Source organism: Thunnus maccoyii, chromosome 18 (genome assembly GCF_910596095.1).
Source record: "Thunnus maccoyii chromosome 18, fThuMac1.1, whole genome shotgun sequence".
Taxonomy (NCBI): Eukaryota; Metazoa; Chordata; class Actinopteri; order Scombriformes; family Scombridae; genus Thunnus; species Thunnus maccoyii.
The window spans coordinates 21,960,836-21,983,638 of NC_056550.1; the positions used below are offsets into that span (position 1 = coordinate 21,960,836).

Consider the following 22,803-nt stretch of genomic DNA (forward strand, 5'->3'; position numbering starts at 1 on the left):
TACCCCTCCATCATTGTATCTCGGGGGTGTTTATGTCATGAACTGTAGTACCCTGTGACTTGAGCCTATGTCACATGCGTGATAGCTTCACCGTTACTAAAAAGGCCACAATGAAGGCTGGCTTTTGGAGGCTGAGTCACCCTCCACCTCATGGTCATTATTATACCACAGCATCACAATCTTTTGCCGAAAATCTGCTGTTTCTTTGATAGCCTCTGAAAATGAGATAATCCACAGGCATCAAGATATCTGGATTCTTAAGCGACGCACACACACGATTCTTATCTAACCACTTTCAAACACATTAATGGTTAAGCAATTGCAGTAACCATACAATGAAACTAAATAATCCTAAAAATCAATAAAACCATGGTAGATTGGATAGAGAGTGTGTAATTAGACCTACAGTTGAAGAGGAGATGTGTTGTCCTCGGGGCAAAACACAATGCTAAGGACAAGAGATGGAGCAGCTCACATGATTGTGCTGTGACTGTCTTCTGAGGATATGGGTGTGTGAATGTGTGTGTTTTTGAATCGATGAGAGAGCGAGCGTTTCACTGCTCTCATTGTCTTCCATGTGAGGCTGATGAGAAGCAACAGTCCTTGGGCTGCCATCTGCCTGAGCTTCTCTACCCAGTCAGGCTCTGGCCAATGACCTGGAGGACAGACCTCTACTGGATGTGGAGCTGCGCTGGGATCCTGGAAAATGGGAAGCTGAAAATTAGGTAGAGTTTAGGGATCAGTGACTTTTAGTTTTGTAACGTTTTTGACCTGTTGTTCTTGATGATCTGAGCTTTTTTTTTTGGTGAATGTGAAACCAGATTTACTAGATTCATACTAGTGGACCCATATACGTTTTGTGCCTTTTCTTACTTTGCAGAATATTTTTTCGAAATAGGTTGTGAATAAGGTCCCCTTTCTCAGAATCCGCTAAGGAATCAGCATCTACAGCGACAACAAGGATTGGGAAGCTAAAGCAAAGCAGCTGAGTTCATCAGGCCAGACTCACCGCTGGAAAACCTTTGTTTGAGGAACTGAGGAAGTTGTTCTTCCTTCTGGATTATCTGATATTGTGAACTCTGCTAGCCTTTGACTCTGTTCTTAATAGATGGGTGCAGCTTTTAAGAAGTTCTGCATGCAGTTCTGCTGCTGCTGCTGCGCTGGTGATGAAGATGATGAGGATGAAAAGCAGCCTTTAGTACCAGTACCGTAAGACCAGAAACAGTTCTTCACCACATACATCTTCTTGTAATACACCTAGAGAAGAACACAATCCACAGAATATTTCTCTGTCTTTCTTTGTTACTAAGTGTCCCTGATGTGCTTTTTCATATGTATCACATTTGATGAGTTCTATAAGTCTAATAATTGTATGAATGTGTGATAACTGTGCTTCTGGGTGCTTGTGTGTGTGTGTGTGTGTGTGTGTGTGTGTGTGTTGGCCAACCACACAGTCAGGACCCGTTGGAGTATTTCAATCGTGAAGTCCAGAAGCGTCGCGATGAGGAGACCAACCTGTGGAGTGAGCCAGGAGACCCCAGCCACTCGGAGAGAGCTGACGACCGAGTGCTTTACTCCCTGCTGCAGGCCAGGACTAAGACCCGCATGGGATCCACGGTATGTGAGGGAGGATTTTCTTGAGGCTTCATCAGCTATATAAAATGACTGTGATCAGTGATTCAAACCAGCTGTAGGTCAAATTATCCAGTTACAAGACCAGGGGAACCTCTCCTATGAGAGAAGTTACACCCATCTGCAAGAAAATAGTTAATAGCTTTGTCTTATTCTTGTCTAGGGCTATCGTCGTCTGAGTGTTGACATTGAGGCCATGAGAGACACACGCCGAGAAGTTAGAGACAAATGGAAGACAATCCTGGAGAACCTAGGTGAGGCTGGACACATGGGATGTGAGACACAGTGTCACTCGTTCACACAGACAAACCAGATATACTTTGCCTTTCTCTCCTAGGTTTCATGGCAGAGGCAGACTCGCTCCTGACAGTGTCTGCCGGTGCCTCACATGACCGCATGCGCAACGCCCCAGCATCACGTGCCCTGCTGAAGACGCTCCACACTGAGACCTCCGTGTTCAACAGCAAAGACCCACCACCAGAGAGATATCTGTTCATCCTGGTGAGAGCAGGGGCTTGTTGCTTGTCAGAGGGAATTGCAGTGACATGAAACTTTAAACTCTTACAGAATTCCCAGTATGGTAGTCCTTTCCTGTGACCTGGAGCTTAGGGTTCAAAAACACCCTTGGGTGGTGTAAGACATGTTTAACCTTTACCTAACCCAAAATGTGGGCGTGTTTACTCCGTCCATGTGCTCCAGGCCACAACAAAGGGTACTTTCCTCAAACCCCGCAGCAAGTCCTATCAGCTAAGTCTAACTGCTGGGTGTAGTGACCTGTGAAAAACACACATAACGTGTCCCATTTCAGGGTTCACTTCCACCAATGTCAACCAAATATGTCTTAAATATGTGAGTAGGTTGGCAAGGTTGTCCTACTCCAAATACTAGCTCAAAATAAGTTTGGAGGTCACATCTGGTGTATCTTTGCCTTAACTATGAGGTAAAGGCATGAACTCATGATAAACTTATGATGAATCCTCTGAAGACGTTTCATTTGGAGAGGAGCCACTGATCCAGCCTACTGAAGGCCACACCTTTGTAGGCTGTTCTTTAAAAGGAGTAGACATGAAAAGGGATGTAGAGCTCCTAAAACTATACCACCGTTTCCATTTACAACTTGATATGGCTTACTCTAAATTTAGAGTGGATGTGTATTGACAGAAGGTTGGGTTTAGGGTACAATAAATTGTTATGGTAGTGTCATTCTTTCTGCACTTATGAATAATATGTAACTTTTTAAAAAGCCAGGAGATCTTTGTCAAAACCAAGAGAAGACATTGACACACTCCCTCCCTGTAGTTCAGTAGAAATCACTGCCCCTTTAACACTCATATTCTAACAATAATCACACTGACATACACACTCTCCCTGCTCACTTTCCTTCTCCCTCTGCACAGGATCGCCTCATCTATCTAGATATAGCTGACGATTTCTTGGCAAAGGCAAAGCGCTTCTATCCTCCAAAGGATGACTCTGACGAGGACGTGCCGGGCCTCGCCATAAACCTACCGCTGCTGCTGGCCAGGGTAGAGGCCATGAACGGGGCAGGCGAAGAAGATGAAGAGGAGGACGAGAGCGGAAGGGAAGATGGAAACTTGAGTGACAGATCCTAAGATCTACTGGCTGCAGTAATAATAGACACAAGGCAGGGGGCAGTAGTCATCAATCCTGGAGACCTGGATGACAGAATTACATAGCTCTTACCTTCAAGTGTCTGTTGGCTCCAACAGTTCTGCTGCTGCTTCTTGGAAGTTTTAAGCTGAACAATTTCTCCTTTCCCCCCCCAACTGCACAGCTTGCATCTTATTCTGTTTACTCTGGTCAAAATCTAAAAGGGCTTAGCAGATTTCCAGGTTAATGTTACAGAGGTGTTGACTTGTCTGTATTCCTTTTTTTGTCTGTCTACCACAAAGTTTTATCAAGTTCTTAGTCTGTTCATTGTTCAGCTGTTGTGAACCTTCAGGGTAGCGATGTTCCTTTGAGCAGAGCCTCTTTATATTTTGTCCTATGATTATCAGCACTCATTTCATTCAGTCACATGATCGGTAACAACACTAAATAAATAGCCCGCTAATATGATTCCAGATTCACAAGAATGTGTGTGCTTGTGTAATCAAAACTCTTAACTCACAAAAATCTGCATTTGGCTTCAAACATTCTGGAAAACAGCACATGGAAATACAATGTGATCTGTACTGTACGTTGAACTGAAATGATTGCGTGTGTGTGACTGAGGTGACTTTCAGGTGATGTGTGTGAGGGGTGTTCTGCTGAAAATATGAAAGATTTCCAAACTCATGTGGCAGTTTGTGTATGTGTTCTGGTGTCCAGTTTATGATGAAATAAAGTTGCAGCCTGAAGCCTGTTATGTGTACGATGTCACATGTTGGTATGATGCCTTCCCTGGAGCTGTTTCATGTGAAGTAATCCGAGCGCCTCAGAAAGTACACAAAGGACAAAGAATAAAAAAGAGAATTTGGATGGCTATTGGCAGTCTGCAATTTAAATAGAATATGCTGTGTGAAAGTCAAGTGAGTATTGTTCAGTGATTCCATGGATACGGTGGCACGGGAGCAAGCATTTCTTAAAGTGGAATACTAGGCACTTCAGTTTCTGTTTCTATGCCCTCACGTGGCCTGCCGGCTGTGCACCCATGGCTTACACTGTGATCCGCATGTGTACCACAAATCTTGGCCTGGCACAGCCTGTCCGGCATCTGACCATCCCGCTGGGACCAGAAGGGGGTTCAAGATGGATGGCGACGATGGTGTTTTGGTGGTCAGCTGCTTCTTGTTGTTGTTGTTGTTGTTATGTAAGAGAGACACTCTGGTGAGGGCACATGTTAGAACACGGTACCAGCCTACTGGCACACAGACACATAAAATAACTTGTTATACTTGACTATGTGGTAGCTGATGATAAGCACAAGTGTCCAGCTGAAGATTGTAGGCAAGTTTCCACAGCAGGAATCAATATAGAAAGTTAACTTTCCTTCAGATTCTTTTTACCGCTATGCAAGCACTCTCTGTCAGACTGACCTGTCTAGGAGGCTCCTCTCTGTCCTCCCAAATTCACTCCTCCGTCACATAAAAAACAATCCGACTTACTCAAACTTGCACTCTCCCAATATTTTTTTTCTTTATTTACCACCTCCTGACAGGCCTGGGCTTTATCCTGCAATTGCCCTTCTCCTCCCTCTCTCCCTCCCTCCCTCCCACGCCCCGTCTCTTTCCCGGTGACAGCTCATTTAAATGTCACTTCCCAGCAGCTGTGGTGGTGTTGTTACGCAACACAAAGTTCTTCCCGACCAGGCTTTGGAGGATGAGGGGTGACCGCTGTGACAGGACTCACCTCATCACTTGTCACCTTTACAGACCCTCCACACCCCTGGCCTCATTAGCATAGCATGACTCACCCAAAACCAGCTAAGAGGTGAAAGCCATCTGATGTCTTCCTGCAGTTTTAGCTTATGCAAACAATAACAAGAAATACAAATTAGATGCATCACTCTGCATCACTCCTGCTCAGTGTCAGGCTGATTCTAAAAAGATATGATATCAGCACTGAGGGGCGTTGCATAGTGACTTACTAGGTTTCCGAAATGGCATTTCATGGTTGCCATGGTGTCATAACATAACTGAATGCATGACCTCAGGGATTCCTAAGGTGCTCTTGCTCACTTTTCTCTCTTTGACACCGAGTAATATTTTACATATGCAATGTCACTCTGCTGAGAAGCTGCAGAAAGGAAATGGAAATATTGCTGTACAGTAGTTGACAAGTAGATGGGAAATAGCATTTAACTGTTGCATTATGTATACTGGGCATAGTCAGTGGAAAGGAATGGCAACAATTTACTGTAGGCGAAAAGAAGATATGCAGTGAAACACAGATTTAATGTCAACATTTGACACACAGTGACTACTATTGTCATTATTAAATGTGAAAATAATTTAAAAAAAACACATTTAATGCCTGATGAATGATGATTGGTCACGTGTCTGATCACTGGGACCATCATGTTTTTCATGCTGTGTGTGTGATATCTGATAACTGTTTCTGATGATATCAGGACTTGATGTGGTTGAATGAGTCAGAGACAGGGACCGGTAGTAACATCATACCACCAGACAACTGTCAGAGGTTTGTGTGTGTGTGTGAGTGTGTGTAACCTGAGTTGATGATGGCTTGCGTGGCGCTCTGTCACTGAGGTAATGAATCATTGGGGATGGAGTTCTCTCTGCTACTGTGAGGCAGTACACTGTAATGGCATCTAATGAGGGGGTTTGATATTGTCACAAGGCACAGCTGTTGTATAAACTCCTTCTGAACTGTATTATGTATAAAAAAAGTCAGCTGGATGTGACTCCGTAAAGTTCTCCAGCTTTTCACCTTTTATCTCCAAGTGACAGATGAGTTGTATATATAAACTACATGCCTGGAAATATCCATTGTGTATGAAAAAACAGCTGCATTAGTCGTTGTTTTCTTTCCACATTAGTGAGGTATCACTTCTTGCTCCTTCATGTACATCAAGACCAGACACTTATTAAGATTCCTCCCTGAAGACCAAACCTGTTGTGTGTATCTGTCTACATGTTTACATAATCTCCATACAGAGTGTCTTCAAGATACTTTCCCCTCCAAGACGCCGCATTAACAGCTGAAGTGAAAAGTGTTGGGCTTAGTGATTACAGAGGTGACTGGGCACACAATTTGAGAATCAGGGGATTTTCAGCCCAATTACCCGTAACCCCTCCTCAGAGTGACTTCCAGCTCTGGGGGAATGAGACACGGCGTACTTGGTGTCAGATGTCAGTGCACACTGATTGTAGAGTGACAACATGGATCAGAAATAGCAACAGAACATCTATAAAATCGGTGGACAGACCCGAGCCAGGACACAGCCAGCACAAAGAGAGAGAGAGACAGAAGCTTGGAGTTACAGCCAGCTGAAGCATCATTGTTTCCTTGGGTGCATCCCAGACCAGACCAGACCAGAAGACCGACGTACAAGACCTACTGGAGGCAATACATTTGAGACAGATAGATCTTCCCGCAGCAGAGATGATGCCATTCTGTACCATCGTGGAGAAGCAGAACGGTGTGGTGGTGGCAGCTGAGCTGGCCTGCAGTGTAAAGGAGGAGAACAAGGCTCAGAGGGAGAGCTACAGCGCTGACTGGCACAGTGTCCGTATCAAGAGTCGACCTGAGGACAGGTGAGAGCTTACACACCTACCAGATGACACCCTGCAGGTCCTCTTAATGTGGCATGAGTCACCACTGAATGAGAAGAAAAAAAAGTTTCTATGTAATCTGAAATTAATATTAAATATTAATAACATTGTGGCATTGATTTAAAATATTCCTTACCATCAGAGGATATGGACTGCAAGGCAATTACAGTCTAATTAAGTAGGTAAATCATAGTGAGTGCTCCCACAGTTTCTAACTCCAACTTTCCTCTAATTCCTGCAGGCAAACCATGAACATGAATGATGACTCACGCAGGGAAACTCTGTCTCGGCAGTGGAGGGCCCGTTCTCTGATACAGAACTGCCCCTCCGGTGTCTTCAGAGTGGGCACTATGGAAAGAGGAGTGAGGGAGCACCAGCTGCTGCCAAAGAGAAACACCCTCCCCCTGCCAATCTTCATCCCCGCAGAGCTGGGTGTCAGGCTCGGCCGCGGAGCCCCGCACACCGAGGAGGACCTGCAGCCTTTCCCCACCCCAGACGGAGCCTGTCCCAGCAAGAAGACAGTGGACGAGATCACGAAAGACCTGCCCCCGCTCAAGCCGACCCTCATGGAGTTCGCCAAAGCACCCAAAGTTCTCGGTCGCTCCATGTCCCAGGAAGCCCAGAGAGGGTGAAAAAAACGAAAGGACAAAGAGAGAAAGAGGGGATGTTAGGGAGAAGGATGACAGTTGGGAAAGGATAGTCGTGTCAGGAAAGAGCTTGACAAGATGTATATGTATTTATCCCTAGTGACATTCATCATAAACCCTACGTACTGTAGATCTTTAGCACTATCCGCGGCGAGCACAGCACCATTTAAATGTCATGCTTTGTCACTGTTGGCGTTTGGTGGTGGTAGAAGTGGTTATGTGAAGGTATTGTGAGAGGCAGGGTATGTGTTCTCAGCTGTGCCAAGGGCTTATCTCTGCCTGTGCTGGCCGGCTGGCCTCACCAAATCTGCTGATCTCTCAGCGGAATGACTGCAACCCGACTACCGCATGCACTGGTGCATCATAACCATATTGCATGCAAGTTCCTTTGCCTTTCTGTTGTAAATTAAAGTGTTCTTGAGGTTATCAGATTTATGGATTATGTAACAGGTGGTGCGGGAATGCAATGACGCAGAAAGTGACAGGCGGAAAATGACAAAAGGAAAGAGGCAGGTAGGAAACAGTAAAGAGGGATGGACAGAGGGAGGCAGAGTCAGAGGCGAAGAGGAGGGGGCGAGGGGTCCGGGAACATGTTTTGGTCAACCTCCAGCCTTCCACAAGCCCTTGACGGTCTCTGATCTTTGTGAAGAGTACAGAATGCTCCGGCGTGATCACACACTGCAGCTGTATATATATATATGTGTGTGTGTTTGTATCCCTGTGTGTGTATGTGACACCTCTAATCAAAAGGACTTAGGAAATCTAATAACCTGTTCTTTACTGTGTATTAACTGATCTGCCATGTTAGATGAGTGGCAGCTCATATATTTGATAGAGGAACAGATACTGAATTAGTGGTTGTAATGAATTCGAAAATGTGTGCAATGATGCTGAAATGTTTTTTTTGCTAGATATTTATTATTTTTATTAATAAAAGCTGAGTCACTCTCTGCTCCTCTCTCATTGTGTTTTCTCCCCACGATGCAACATGAACATATTCTTATATTTCATGGTTTGGTGCAGTAAGGGTTTAGTTCATCAAATAATAGATTATAAACATGAATGACAATTAATCAAAGCTTATTGTAACCTTATTTACAAGGATTCTGACCTGCATAATGCTGTGTAATAGATTAAATTAAATTATACTGATTGGGCTGTTGGACAGGAGAAAATGGGATGCAACAAAGGGAAAAACAAACAAACAGAGATTACAACCTAAACAGTGCTATGATATGATATGATATCATGATGAATGTCAAAGAAAATATATTAATAACAGGATCTCTGGGTAGAACATACTGATGAAATCAGTGAAAGGAACATAACAATATGGAAAATAATTTATTTTAGGAGACACCTTGATAAGGAAAAGCTGCCAGAGAGATAAATGGTCCCCTGTTATTTGGATATACATGTACTGCAACAGTGTCCTCCACCCTCCGAACAATACCCACTTCACTACTTTACATCCCCTCATTTATCTTTCATGTTCCACCTCCTGTGTTTGTGCTCGTTCTCAACACAGTACACACTGTTCCCTTGTTATTGTGCGGAGCTGTAATGGATGCACTGCTTCCCCTCCTTTATTCATTTACTCTCTAAATCCACAATTTACTTAATTTAACTTATTAATTCTTACTTCCGCCAGCGGCCAACCGTTCTCTAATGAAATCTCATTTCTCCTCTGAATATATTTGCGTCTTTTAACCCCTTCTGACTTACTGTCCCTCTCTCGTCACTCTCACTTGTCTTCCTGCGATAGGCGGCATGTGGTGGTTTGATATTAATAGCTGGATAAACATTGGCATTGCCCTGGAGACAGTGGAGAGACAGCCGTACTGGCACGTTCCTCCCATTTGAGCTCTTAATCCAAGTGTTTTATCAGAGATTTGGGCGTACTGCCTTCGCTCCCTATCTTTAAAATTATCCTCCCACACTGCCACTGAAATGCCACGCTCCCCACCCTACACTGCCATGCTGCAAGCCAGTTCCCGAACTCCAAATGAACCCCCGAAGCCCGGAAACTATTTTCAGTGGGTTCCAAGGAATGTGGGGAATTGAGATGGCATGTGTTGTCACAGGCAAATCTAGTAAATTGACATTGAAATTCGTTCCTATATGCCTCAGCTGTCGAAGCTGCATGGCGCAACGCTGTATTATCCCGCTTGGAAAACTCAAGCTGCAAACCTTAAGAATTGGGTCACGCTGTACTGTACATTAACTTAACACTCGTCCCTCCTACCTTGAGCTTAGGCCCATGTGGAAAAACACTAAAATATACCTCACCTGCTCCACTTACTTGAACAAACGTAAAATATTTCAATAGCTTTGTATATTTCAACACTTTTAAGTTTTTATGCACCATTTTGATGCATTGTTTGTCATCACCTGTAGCGGTTGATAGGTGTAAGCACTTAACACAGTGTATTTAAAGACAAGGTCACACAGTGTTACACAGCAGTAGACCCTCTGCGGTGTCACACTCCCGCTATGTTGCCCACAGCGGTACAGTATGTTATGGCCCAAATGTTGTGAATGCTGTGAACGCTTGTCAATAGAGAGATACGTCTTGCTTGGTGCCTACATTCATTGTACAGCAGAAGTCCTCCCACTTAACATCTGTTGCTGCTCCCAACTGGACAACTTGGGTAATGCAGTGTGGAAAAAGCAAAAGTATGATGTAGATTTTTTTTGTAGATTGACAAAAAAGAGATTTATTGCAATGAGTAAGAAAATGTCAAACACTTGTATTAAGTAATGATGAATAATGAAGAAACATATTTGATCCAATAATCACTCTCTTCTTCTCTGCTTCTGCTATCACCCCTCAGCAGCTCTGTTGTACACTACACAAAAACAAAAGATAAAACGTTTTACACATCTAAAGCATCCGATGAACTCGTCTCCTCATGTCATCCACAATCAACAATAGCGTAATCACTAACAGCGTCCCCAATCAGTGCCCCTCTAATCACAATTATACTGCGAAGCTTGCTGTTGTCACCTTTCCTCTGTCATCCCATTTTCAAAAGCCACTATGACATCACGGGAGCAGGCCATGTTAATTGGCTGTTGGCTGGGTGTTGCTGTGTGGTGGTTTTTTACCTGCTGCTGGGGCGACCTCGGCTCCCGCACGCCCAGTGGTGGCGCTTGGCGGGGGGGGGAGGAGGGGAGGAGGGACAGCAGGCCTGATCGCACACATCATGCAAAAACATCACGCATCAACATGTTTTTATCTTCCTGATATGAATGAACAGATTCCAGTGACAAAAAGTGCTTTGATATAGGCCTACACAATCTAAAACACAGTTTAGAGTCTGCATTCAGGTCTCAAAAATGTGTGTGTTTAGTTCTTGTGATTTTCAAGACTATATGTATAATCCTTTTAGCTACTTTTTCTACTTTTCTATTACTGTTGACAGTCACAGAGAAGGTGAGTACAGCTTATTCAAGCCCATTAGATATGAAGAATCCTCTCCTTTGCTCCCCTAAACTTCCTTAAATGTGTCATGAAAATATGTTTTGGTGAGCCATACTGACAACGGATGTGTTGTCATGACAGTATTATGAGTGTATGCTGTACCTTACATGACCTGCAACTTCAACTTTAATAATGGCAAAGCTAATATCACTCCTGATTCATCTTTCTAAACATCTTTTCCGGGGAGTCTGGAGCAATTGCTGATCACTTTTAACGTACAGTTTAATCAAATTATTAAATCAGTGACCCTGGATGCTTGAGTGATGTAAAATATATATAGAAATGTCCTAAAATAGATTTTTTTAGCAAGTTTTTCTTAATCTTTGCACTCTATTATGATGATAAAAATCTACAACATCACACATAGCTTCATTTAATGTATGGTCCTGCCACACCTGCAGCCGTTATCTTTACCAAAGCTTGAGTAAGTTATAGCTATGCTAGGAATGATATTCATGGGAGAATACACTGGCTGACACAGTAGGGCTTCTGTACAGAAAATGTCCCTTCTCTTTTAATCAGCATCTCATAGATTTGCTCTGTCCATCTAAATTAGATTCTGGCGCCTGCTATAAAAACTTCTCAGTCTGCCAGCAGGTGATGATTTGATACAAACTGCCTCCTGCAGGAAAATAAATCTGATTACTTTTCAGGATTATTCTTTCTTTTTCAGAATGAGAGATTTGACTTCTGATTTCATCCGACAGTTAATTCTCTGCACTGGCGGTAATGAGGTGTCATGTGAAATGGACATGCAGGAGCCGTGATCACCTGTCTCTGAGTGACGGAGCAGAGGTGGGTTTGTTGGGGTGCCATGTAAGGTAGGAAAAGTACAAGAAGGCAGGCTGGTAATAGTGGTGGAATATCTCTGGGTCAGTCTCATTCTCTTGAATTATAACCAAATCTCTGGGCGCCTGACAAAATGAAGAGAAAAAAAGGTAGCTTCATTTGTAAGGGCAAGACCAAGATCATTACAGAGTTTTCACTGTCAGAGTTTTAGTTTAGTAACCCCGTGTTCACTGTAAGATATGAAAAGAAAAGGAGCTTATTGTTTACTTATTATAAGAATTTTAAACAGATAACTGACTATATCCCAAAATAAAATAATATGGTAAATGTCAAGCGAGATTACCATTATTTTCCACTGATGTGAAACAATTAAATTATCAGTCCTGAACTCCACATTCAACAAATGTGAAGTTTTTTAATGCACTGAAAACTGAAACCCCAGTTCATTTTTTTTTTAGTTTTTTTTTTTACATCAGTAGCAAGCTGGAAGGAAACTTTGGGATTTTGGATGCTTTAATAAAATAAGACAATCACAGAGTGTACATATGTAAATGTGGAGTGGAAGAACTTGATTCTGGTGTGAAGCTATGAAGAATTAAATTCACTTTTTTTTCTACATTATATCGAGATGAAAGGTGACGGGGGTTGAGTTCAAACTCAGTTTCGTGACGAATAACGTGGTAAACATGATCAATTTGAATTGATTCGTAAAACTTACCTGATGCTGACACTGAGGGCCAGAGTATCCGAACGATCTGAGAGCCGACATGGTCGTGTTGCTCATGATGACCTGGTGCATCTGGGCATTCTGGATCGTCATCAGCTCCACGAGGCCTACATATTGAGAGCATTACACACACACACACACACTTATTCCTCCACTGTCTGAGGTTTCACTGATTGTCTTATCTATTTTATCAGCCTGCTATTCTGTCCTCCTCACCTCAGGGTGACTAGGTGATTAACCCACTTTGTGTCAAACCGAGGTGGTGAATGTGAGGTGCCAAGCTCAATTTTCTTACTTCCTTGTCACTCAATATTTGTTCGGCAATGACTCACCTCACTAAATTATTTAATTCCTTCCCAGCTATATAAATAAGCTTTCTGACTAAGGTTTCTGGCAGAACAGTTAGGAAGGTCTATTCAAGTTGTTTTACTTCCACCATCACTGAAATCTTATTTCTGTATGTGTGTCTGTCCATGCAGTAGCTTTAAACAATATCTGTCATCCTGATGAATAATTAAATGCTTTCTAAGCAATAGGAATGACGTCATCTGTTATTTGTTAGCGCAGTGATGCAACACTCAGCAACTTGACAAACTTTGTGTTAATTCTCCACCTTGAAGGAATCGATTTCATGAATAATATAACAATCAACTAATATGAGTCTGTAAACTATGAGTGCAGCAGAGAGCAGGTGAAGGCCGGATTACAACTTGGCACTTATGGACAACTTCGTGGTCAGTCAGTCAGATTTCTCAAATAAAACATCCAGTTATTTTCTCTCTTGTCTTTCGCCAGCTTCACAAAAAGAAATATAACTGATTGTGCTGTTAATATTCAGCTCATGTTCAGAATGGCAGATCCATATTAATAACCCAGAACAAATGAAAGCAAATGAGATAAACAAATTCACACACCTGTAAGCGTTGCAGCTAATGCGCCGGTAACACTGGCAACAAAATGTCAAAGGTATAATAGGCACGATTATATTGGCTATCAGGCTAAATCAAGTGAGGCTGCAGCAGAGAAGAAGTGACCCTGAAGATCTGAACGCAATGTACAAAACCGTCTCCTCCAACAAGAGGAAACATACCTGGATTTTTTTTTTTTAAACCATTCACCTTTTCCAGGCACTGAGTGGACAAGATTTAGGTTTGAGATATGTGCAGTCCAATCACAAATCATTAAATTGTATGTAAAAACAAATTTTCAAGCATTTCCTGAAACTACGTGGTCACCAAAATGCAAAGTTGCTATGTGCAGTGCGTGTTGAACCATTAGTTTGGCTTTAAATTAATTGAGTTTAGCAAAAGTTAGAGCAAAGTTGTTTGATATACTCAGCTAAACTCGAAGTGATGCTGTATTTGGACTTTGGCAGCCATTACTATGTCCCAGTATGCATATACACTTTTGCGACTGACTAGTTCGTTGCTCACAACAACTAAAAGCTGCTGGAAAACCATTTCTGACAACAATTTTCACTGAATATTGATGCCGAACTGGCTAAAACCTACTGCAGCACTTGGACATGAATTCACAACACTCAAACTCATGCACAAACATCTCATGCAATTGTCCAAGCTGAAGAGTAGACCATAAATAATATATCTGAGTGCTTCCAATAAGCTGGTAATGTGACAGACAGGCAAGTACGTCTGTGAGTCTGAAATCCTGATATTCAGTTTATGTGTGGTGACAGCCTGCCATACCATCCTTGACGTGACCACTGGGTCTAATGGAAGGTGCGGAGCCGGGAGGCATCATGGGTGCTGGGAGCTGCTGCGGGATAGTGGTGGACTGCTGAGGAGCCTGGGGAGGAGAGATGGGACCATAATGAGGCTCTCTGCCTGGAGGCACAGTGGCTCAGAGTAAAAGAGGTGAAGCTCTACTCCACATGAGAAGAAAAAAAATCAGGGGATTATCTTCCCATTTCCAAACAATATTAAAAACATCACTCCTTCTGATACTAGAAATGATTGTATTATGACGTAAGACTCAGGATCCGTGATGGGTTTCGTGTTTGAGCTACACAAAGAGCAATCTGTTAGCTGTTGCGAAGATAAAGAGCTTTAGCTGACACTCTAATAACCTGCCAAAGAAGAGACTGAATTAATGAACACTTACTGGAAGTATCTGACAGGCCTGCGGATCATACGGCTGAAAGTGTGGATAAATATCTTCTGTCCATGCCATATGTGAGCGCTTCAGCTGATATTATTTACAAGATACTCAGTATGCAATTCTAACCTGTTTGCTGAAGTGCAGAGGCACACAGTAACAGGTTGCCAAGACGCCAAAACACAAGCAACAGTCTGCACACACATATGCACACACACACACACACTCACTCACCCACACAACACATACACACAAATACTGTACACACACACACACTCACCATCCGTCTGTGATCACTACATTGACCTACAGTATGCAAGTAATTAGTAAACTCACTGAAAACCAACAGTAGAGCAGCTGGTAAGTCAAGGAACTAAAACTATAATACGTTGCCCATAAAAAGTATCCGCCCACGTTTAGACTTTTTCATCACTGTTTCACAACAGTGAATCACGTTGGATGTAATAAGTTTTTTATGCCAGTGAGCAAATGAAAAACTTAAATATCAAACTATAAAAAAACCCTACAATTTCATTTAAATGAAAAACCGCAGTAGGTACGCCTCCTGGATATTAATAGTTTGAGACTTCATTTATTCAAATGCATGACTTTCATAAAATAGCAGTCTTTAACAAGTACCAATAATCATTGTGCTGATGAGATGTTTATCCATTAATATGCAATAAGATCTATCACACCGCTTTCTTTAAACATGCTGAAAAAAAAGGCCAAAAAATGCATCTTATATTTAAAAGAGATATGTAGTATTGTGTAACACTTTTATTGAAGGATGATACCTCATATAACAGTTTGTTTTATGTTTAATTCAATTAACAATCCTCAAAATTTAGGCTTTTTTTGTTGTTGTTGATGTGTCCCAATTCATTACTAGAACTATAAAGTACACATTTCAACTACTTAATTACACTAACAGTGGACTATTCTGGCACTGAGTGTAAAAATGTGAAAGGCACTACAGTTTTGCATCACTAGGAAATCAAACTGTGACTTTGCACAATGGAAGACAGTGGAAGCAATAGTGTCCATCAACACACATGCGCACGCACATATAATATAAGTATATACAAGTATATAAGTTTATATAAGTATATAATTTAGTCATTTTTCCAGCACTTACATGTAGCGTGCAACAAGGACACAGGACACAACAAACATGTACATAGTGCTTTTCATTTTGTATAAACTTTTAAATAGTATGAAGACAGACAGAGATGATGCTTACATTTGGCCATGTGGCTCAGGAATATGATCAAATATTGATAAGCTGCCCAATGGCTACAATATTACAAGAGGTGATAACATGGACCACGTCCTTATTCAACAACACAGAGATAAGAGCTAATAGATATATTTGATCAGAGAAAAATCTTAACACATAAAGTACGAAACACTTTATATCACCTCCCTCCCATTTTGCATTTATAAACAGCATAAGGAACAATTCATAAATAGTTTATAACATACTATAATATTGTTTTAAGCAGACATATGGAAGTATTTAAGTGTTCATTAGTGTACTTGTTAACTACTATAACTCCTTATATGAAGCTTTCACAACTGGTGTATAAACAGTTCATGGATGTAACATAGTTGTAATCTATGCCAATCTATATAAATGTACATTTAAAAAAAAAAAAGTAGAGATATACGATGGGAACCACTAATCATCAGATATAAATGTGAGATGATTCGTCTTTGGAACAGACTCTTTGAACATGCCTGAACAGCGGCTCACTAGAAAGATTTTTAATTGGGACATTTTGCATGGACACCCCCGGATTAATGAGGTGAGATCTTTATTTTGCATAATTGATTCTCTGCATTATTTTCCAAAACAGATTACAGTGTAATATTTATGATGCCCAGCACAAACTGTTACAGTGTGGAACCTTATGTGAAGCAGAATTTATCCAGAAGTCAAAGATCTCTGTGTGCACAGTTACGTTCAGGTCCAGTAAATTACCATTAGCCATAAAAACAGGCAGGTTTACTGGTCTCCTTGAAGAGAAAAGACTCTGTTTGCTATGTGATTTAGATGAGACTGAAGATGCAGCCCATTTTATGTTTTATTGCTCATTATAAGAGGGCTACACTATTTAGTATAAAGTCCTAAACTGTTTATATACCTCCAGATCTTTTAAAATTAAATGTTTCTCTGAGGTGGACAGAGAACATTTCTGAGCACATGTATAATCATAATCAGTCATCACTGAAGCTTTGTTCTGATTGTAGGAGCTGAGTTTGATAAAGTTGTCATGCTTTGAATCCAACCGGGGATCCCCACAGGTAATTTGTTGTGTATTAATATTTAAAAATTAATATTTAAACTGTGATGCGGCCACAGGTGTGTATTTATGGAGAGCTCAGAATGCCACACACAGCCAGCAATGCATGTATAATAGACAGTTAAAGCGAGAGAGCTTCACTATGGCAGACGACACTAATTAGGGCACAGTTTACATTCACTGTACCAATCTGCCTTCCAACTCTCCCTCCCTCCTCGAACCTCCTCCCTCTCTCGCTGTCAGTGGAAGGGGCCTCTACACCCCCATCGCATCTCCAGCTCTGTAATTAAAACGCTGTAATCTGGGTGGATCGTCTCTATTTTTAAAAGCCCCCTGTCATCGTGTGGGCAAAGTGACACAAAGGGAAGCATCAAGCGGGGAAAGAGGAGGAGGAGGAGAAGAAGAAGGAGGAAGGGGGGGGGGGGGGGGAGAGGAAAAACCGCAGCAGCAGGTGGACCAACTCTGCGAAAGATGAGGAAACTAATAAACTATATTTAATTGGCAGACTGGCCTAAAGATAATTCTCATCCTGTTATCCAACGCAGCCAATGCGCCCCACATCAACCGCTTTGGAATAACACATTGTTTTTTTATAGCATCAAAAAAGAAATAAGAGAAAAGTGCTGCGCAAATAGCACCAAAGAAATGTAATCCACACGGAGTAATATTTGCATACAATTATCACTGGACAACTTTAACAATGGAAAGTAAGGTCAATTCAGACTTCTAAGTGTTTGGAGTTTTTTCTCATGTAATTATAAAAGTGAAACAAACTTTGTTGCATGTAACACCAGTTGGATTCATTTATATGTGATTTTGCACATTGCTCATCGTGTTACATCATATATCAATATAGGAAAAACATTGATTAATCTTATTAATAGTATTTCATCTGTATCACCTAGCCCTATAAAGTGCAATGAGGTCATACAAGGTCCTGATATAAACTCACTCTCGGTATCTGTGGGATATTATTAGAATATTATAGGAAGCATATATGCATATATGCATCTATGCATATGCATAGATGATTTTATGTCAAATATGAATGAGCGCCTGGAGCTTTCTGACACTTAAACAGCTATCTATAGGGATTGGGCCGCTGAGGTATGATTAAATTATTTGCACTTCTCAGTAATATTTAATGGCACTCATGCACACACGCACACTCACACACATACACACACACACACAAATGGTCATCAGTGTTGGCTAAAGGGTTAGCTCATTGCATTAGAGATCATTTATTCATACCCCAGGGTAGCGAGGGAAGGCCATGCATGGAGACACCCAGCGGTTCTCTCTGCATCAAAGCTAACAGCGTTAACCACATTAACTGGATGTTCTGCTGAACGCTTTAAAAAGCAAATAGCATGGCATCACTGTTGCCTGGAACTTATTGCATTTCTTCAAATGTTATCCCATCAGTACGCTGATGTTCTCCGGAGTTGTTGCTGTCATTCCTCGGCGGATGGTGACAGTATGATAGCAGATTTTAAGTTAAATCTCTTATCATTAGTCCATAAGTCTGACTCACTTTCAGCCCCCCCAGCCCCCCTCACTCACACACACACACACCCCTCTTTTGCCCCTCACCTCCTGCGGCATGAGCACAAGAACATGGCCATTACCTTTCCCCGTTCCTATGGCAACACCACCCTGCAGCCCTTATGTGGTGGTAGCAGTGTGTGTGTGTGTGTGTGTGTGTGTGTGTGTGTGTGTTAAAATCATGTGTGGGTGTGTGTGCATGTGTACGGCACGCTGAGGTTTGTTTAGATGTCAGCAAAGATCAATTTTTTAAAGGTTTATTGTCGTCCTCTTCCTATCGCTGTCTGCCACTGATAAACTTGCAATGCTCATGGCCTCAAATACCCTCAAGAAAGACACAACAATAGATATTTAAGTTTTTAGATGAGTGCCCGCATGTTGCAGTACAGTATTTGTGGGGTTGTCTGGCTGTGTTGTAATTATTTCTGATTGATCTCTGCGGCAGATGATTATTAAATCTCTGATCAGGGTGATTGGACGGTCAGAAATGCTCAACAGGGACTATCCGATGTCACCACGACCGCTTTACAGAGGCAGAAGTTTGCAGCCTTCTCGTTTGCAATGTGCTGCAATTGTGAATGAAAAAGAGGAAAAGATGAAAAGAGATGATATCTAGAGACATGACAGAGCTGAAATAGAGAGAAGGACACGGCAGAGAGGGTGAATGTTATTTTCTCTTTGGTGGTCCACTGTCTGGCATGTAAGGATGAAGGAGAAAGAGAGCCAGAGAAGCAACGAGAGATAAGGCTTTGAATATATCTCGTCTTTCTCTCTTTTCCCTAAAGAGCCGGGCTGACTGACAGACACTCCCCAATGGCACCGCCACCACCTCCTCCCCCGGCAATGGGCAAGCTTTGTATAGTGCCTACCACCAACTCGAGCCAATTAACACGTCTCTTTGCACACTCTGAGTTTATTAATACATAATAAAGTAGTTAGCCACAGACACCAATTATCTTGCAATGTGAGTGGTTGGAGGAGGTGTGTCATAGGCGATGGGAAAGGTTTGTAATGATGGTGCACAGTGGTGCCCCGGTTTATGGTCAATACAAGTGATTTCCAGTGAAAATCAATGGGATGAGAAACCCACCACCCCCTTTAGGATGCAGTCATTAGTGAAAAGCATATTAATGCCGTGGCGCCTCAGACAGAATGAGCTCCCATTCTGTTGGATATTTGCTTTGTGTTTATTGTGGGCTTGATTAGTCCCATGATGATGGTCTCCATTAAAGGCAGCCAAGCTGGTGTCATTGTGTCTCAGCTCCCACTTTCCAGTGCTCCTCTCTGAATACTGACTTAATCAGACACAACCTGTGCCAAGCTCCCTTCTTCTGTTTTGATCCGACATCCCCTAGTGCCTGAGCTGTCCTCTCGCTCCAAGTGGATCTGTGCATGTATCCAGATGCAGGATTGACCCGGACGTGATCCCTGGCTAAATACAGAAACAGGAGATGAAAGATGGTTTAGTGCGACGTATGACTTGCCATCCCTCATGAGAATTAGATTTAACCTTACTGCCGAAGGCCTGCACAGACAATGAGCCTTAGCGGCATTATGCTCCATCTAAAACTTTCCTACGGTGGGAGGCTCATTAGATAATTTAATTTAGAATAGTTTATGATTTCCTCAATGAGAGGTTGGGCACAGGGGAAAGAGCATGTCATTCTCAATAACAGTGAGCCACAGACGGATGTACCTGTTCTGCCTCTTTTCCTCTCAGTGCATAAAAGCTGCAGTGCAGAATCAGATTGCGGGGCCACCTGTGCTGCTAAAGATCACAGTAACACTGGCTTTCTCTCTGTTTGTTTCATTTTATTGCAGACATCTGTTCCTTCTGAATATGATTAAGCTTTTTACACAAAAAAGCACATGTGAGAGCGAAACCTGTGAATACTAAGTAATAATTTGCATATTGTTTGTTATGACTCATACAAAAAAATGAGTCCCACCTTTTTAAAAATGTAAAACCACTTCCTCCTTGAGATTATGGCTGCTATTAATGTTGTGCTTTTCAAAGTAAACTAATAAAATAAGAGTCCACATCCATTAAAAAATGAATAAGAAGGAGGATAATTAATTTCTTTTAACTGTAAAGCTTTTGTTGCCTACTTTCAGTAGCTTTAATGTTCCAGAGCTTTTCACTTTAGACATCACTCATTAGGGTATTTACATTTATAGTCACCTTCTTGTTGTTCTGTATTAACTCCTTATTTCATCCATTATTAACACGTGTCTGTGAGAATTCAGCAGCACTGCTGTCTCAATGTGTCTGAGAGCGAGAGAGAGAGAAATTCTTGAAAGTGCAGACAGATAAAAAGCGTCAGGAGAGGAAGGGACAGACCCGCTAGAGTGAGGACACACTGACAAACTGACAGGCAAAGTTCAGGACCGGGCAGGGGAAAAAAAAAAAGCACAGTGACACATCACATCACCCAAAAACTGAAGAACGTCTTCAGGTTATAGCTGACAGCACAGCATTATTATGAAAGCAACAACAGTCATATTGGCAAATGATGCTCATATTCACGCTGAGAATATGTGCAGCATAGAGACACATTTGCGGGTGTGAAATGATGTAGGTGTACCATTTTGTGGATGGTTCGAAATGCGTTAATTGAGTTAAGTGTTTATGTGTGTGTGTGTGTGTGTGTGTGTGTGTGTGTGTGTGTGTGTGTAATCGCCAACTTTTCAACTTCATGGTGTTGTGGGTAATGGAAAGAATGAGGCAATTTTGTTGTTTGTTGTTCATTTGCCTGCACATAATAGATTTATTTAAAATTTCATGAGTTTGAATGCAAGGACTATTGGTTCCCTGCTGATTGGATGCAGCACAATTTGCCTGGGGAGATGTGGAGAAAAGGTGTGTGTATGTGTTTTGTCGGTATGTGTGTGTGTGTGTGTGTTTGAACGCTTGTGTGTTTACAGTGCATTTAGTGTTTTTTTTCCGAAATTCCACCAGTTTCCGCGGGCCCCAGCCAGTGGGGGCTAATAGACATGCTTTAAGAAAATAAGGCATTTTTTGAGAACATTCTGTTTCAGTGGCAACATAAGTGAAATAACTTTAACAGGCTGTGTTCGAGCGAAAAGAAAGCAAAATAGATGCAGAAATCTGAGTGTAGATGCCATGTGGGGGCATCAGTGACACCTTTTGAAATGATTTTTCTATTGTGTGTGTGTGCACCAAAGGGAGAGAGAGAGAAAAGTGAATGTTTACATCCCTTCACCTGTTTGAGATATGAGATACCGCTTCCATTCCTCAACTTCATTGCATGCATTGTTATTGCTTTCCCTCCTTTGAATACAGCACATCCCATTAGAAACAGATTGAACGAGGCTGTAGAAAGGCCACTTCATCCTTGTGGGACCTCTGTGTCGGCATAGAAAACAGATCTTTTGTGTATCTTGCCCTCTAATCAAAAATACTGAGGGAATTAAAAATGGCTTTCTCCACACTGTCGCTCTCACTGACGAATCCGTATCGTGTCAAACTCTTCCGGTGAAAAGCTAGGCACATCAAGAGACCTTTGCGATGATATGTTAGGTATTTTCACTCAAAGCTGAGCTATCTCTGTTACAGTTAAGGTGTTGAGTGCCACTGCTGTTTTAATCACCATTATTTCTGTCATGATTTCATGGCTAGTGCGCTGTTCATTATTTTCTGCGAGGATCTCTGCTGTAAAAGGTCAGCAGTGACCCTTCTTGACAAGCAAATGTACAGCGGCTCTATGGAGCACGCTTGCAACACATCAAACAGGCACACAACTGCAACATGTTGATTGGGGTGAAGGGTTAACATGTTAACGTGTTGTTCTTGCTCCGCCACTGCAACATTAGCCTATTAATATCCTCTTCAAGCACGAATTATAATTAACTACAATTCAACCTTTGCTGGTCCAGTCTTATTCATCATAACAATGGCTCCTTGTCAAGCAGTCTGACTTGTTTGGACCAGAACAGTACACGTCGTCCTTTATCTCAAAAGAATACACCATGATTATAGCAGATCATCCGGTTAGTGAAGCGAAAAGAAGCCCCATAACAGTGCATGTGTCCATAACAGATTGTGGACACATGGATGGTGCTCCATGCTCGCTCTTTAGCATATGCTCGGTGGTAGTGGCTGACTCGTAGTGCCCTCAAAGTGAGAGAATGAGAACTTTAAGTGGATCTTGGGCGAAATGGTGACTAATTTTAATTGATATACAGCCAAATCAAAGAAGGGAGTTTTATATGTGTAAGTGACAAGAATTACACAAAAGAATCAGAGGAAAAGTATTTATTTTGAAATGCTCTATGCATTCCCTTACATTTACATTTA

At 41.9% G+C, this 22,803-nt stretch overlaps 2 protein-coding genes across 2 annotated transcripts; both read left to right on the plus strand.

Annotated features, from left to right (window-relative positions):
• The first annotated feature begins 593 nt into the window (after positions 1-593).
• mreg (melanoregulin) lies at positions 594-3,974 on the plus strand. The gene is made up of 6 exons (XM_042393556.1): positions 594-725; positions 881-1,209; positions 1,455-1,617; positions 1,796-1,886; positions 1,970-2,133; positions 3,030-3,974. The coding sequence occupies exons 2-6, from the start codon at positions 1,109-1,111 to the stop codon at positions 3,243-3,245; spliced, it is 735 nt and encodes a 244-aa protein (XP_042249490.1). The 5' UTR covers positions 594-725; positions 881-1,108; the 3' UTR covers positions 3,246-3,974.
• A 2,618-nt stretch (positions 3,975-6,592) lies between these two features.
• On the plus strand, positions 6,593-8,466 carry LOC121884663 (titin-cap (telethonin)). The gene is made up of 2 exons (XM_042393597.1): positions 6,593-6,851; positions 7,111-8,466. The coding sequence occupies exons 1-2, from the start codon at positions 6,700-6,702 to the stop codon at positions 7,499-7,501; spliced, it is 543 nt and encodes a 180-aa protein (XP_042249531.1). The 5' UTR covers positions 6,593-6,699; the 3' UTR covers positions 7,502-8,466.
• The last annotated feature ends 14,337 nt before the right edge of the window (positions 8,467-22,803 follow it).

Excerpts from the sequence above, each read along its gene's own strand:
- mreg (XM_042393556.1), top strand. The coding sequence starts at position 1,109 with ATGGGTGCAGCTTTTAAGAAGTTCTGCATGCAGTTCTGCTGCTGCTGC. Across the intron at positions 1,210-1,454 it reads CAGCCTTTAGTACCAGTACC|TCAGGACCCGTTGGAGTATT; the intron begins GTAAGACCAGAA and ends CCAACCACACAG. Across the intron at positions 1,887-1,969 it reads GACAATCCTGGAGAACCTAG|GTTTCATGGCAGAGGCAGAC; the intron begins GTGAGGCTGGAC and ends TTTCTCTCCTAG.
- LOC121884663 (XM_042393597.1), top strand. The coding sequence starts at position 6,700 with ATGATGCCATTCTGTACCATCGTGGAGAAGCAGAACGGTGTGGTGGTG. Across the intron at positions 6,852-7,110 it reads AAGAGTCGACCTGAGGACAG|GCAAACCATGAACATGAATG; the intron begins GTGAGAGCTTAC and ends TAATTCCTGCAG.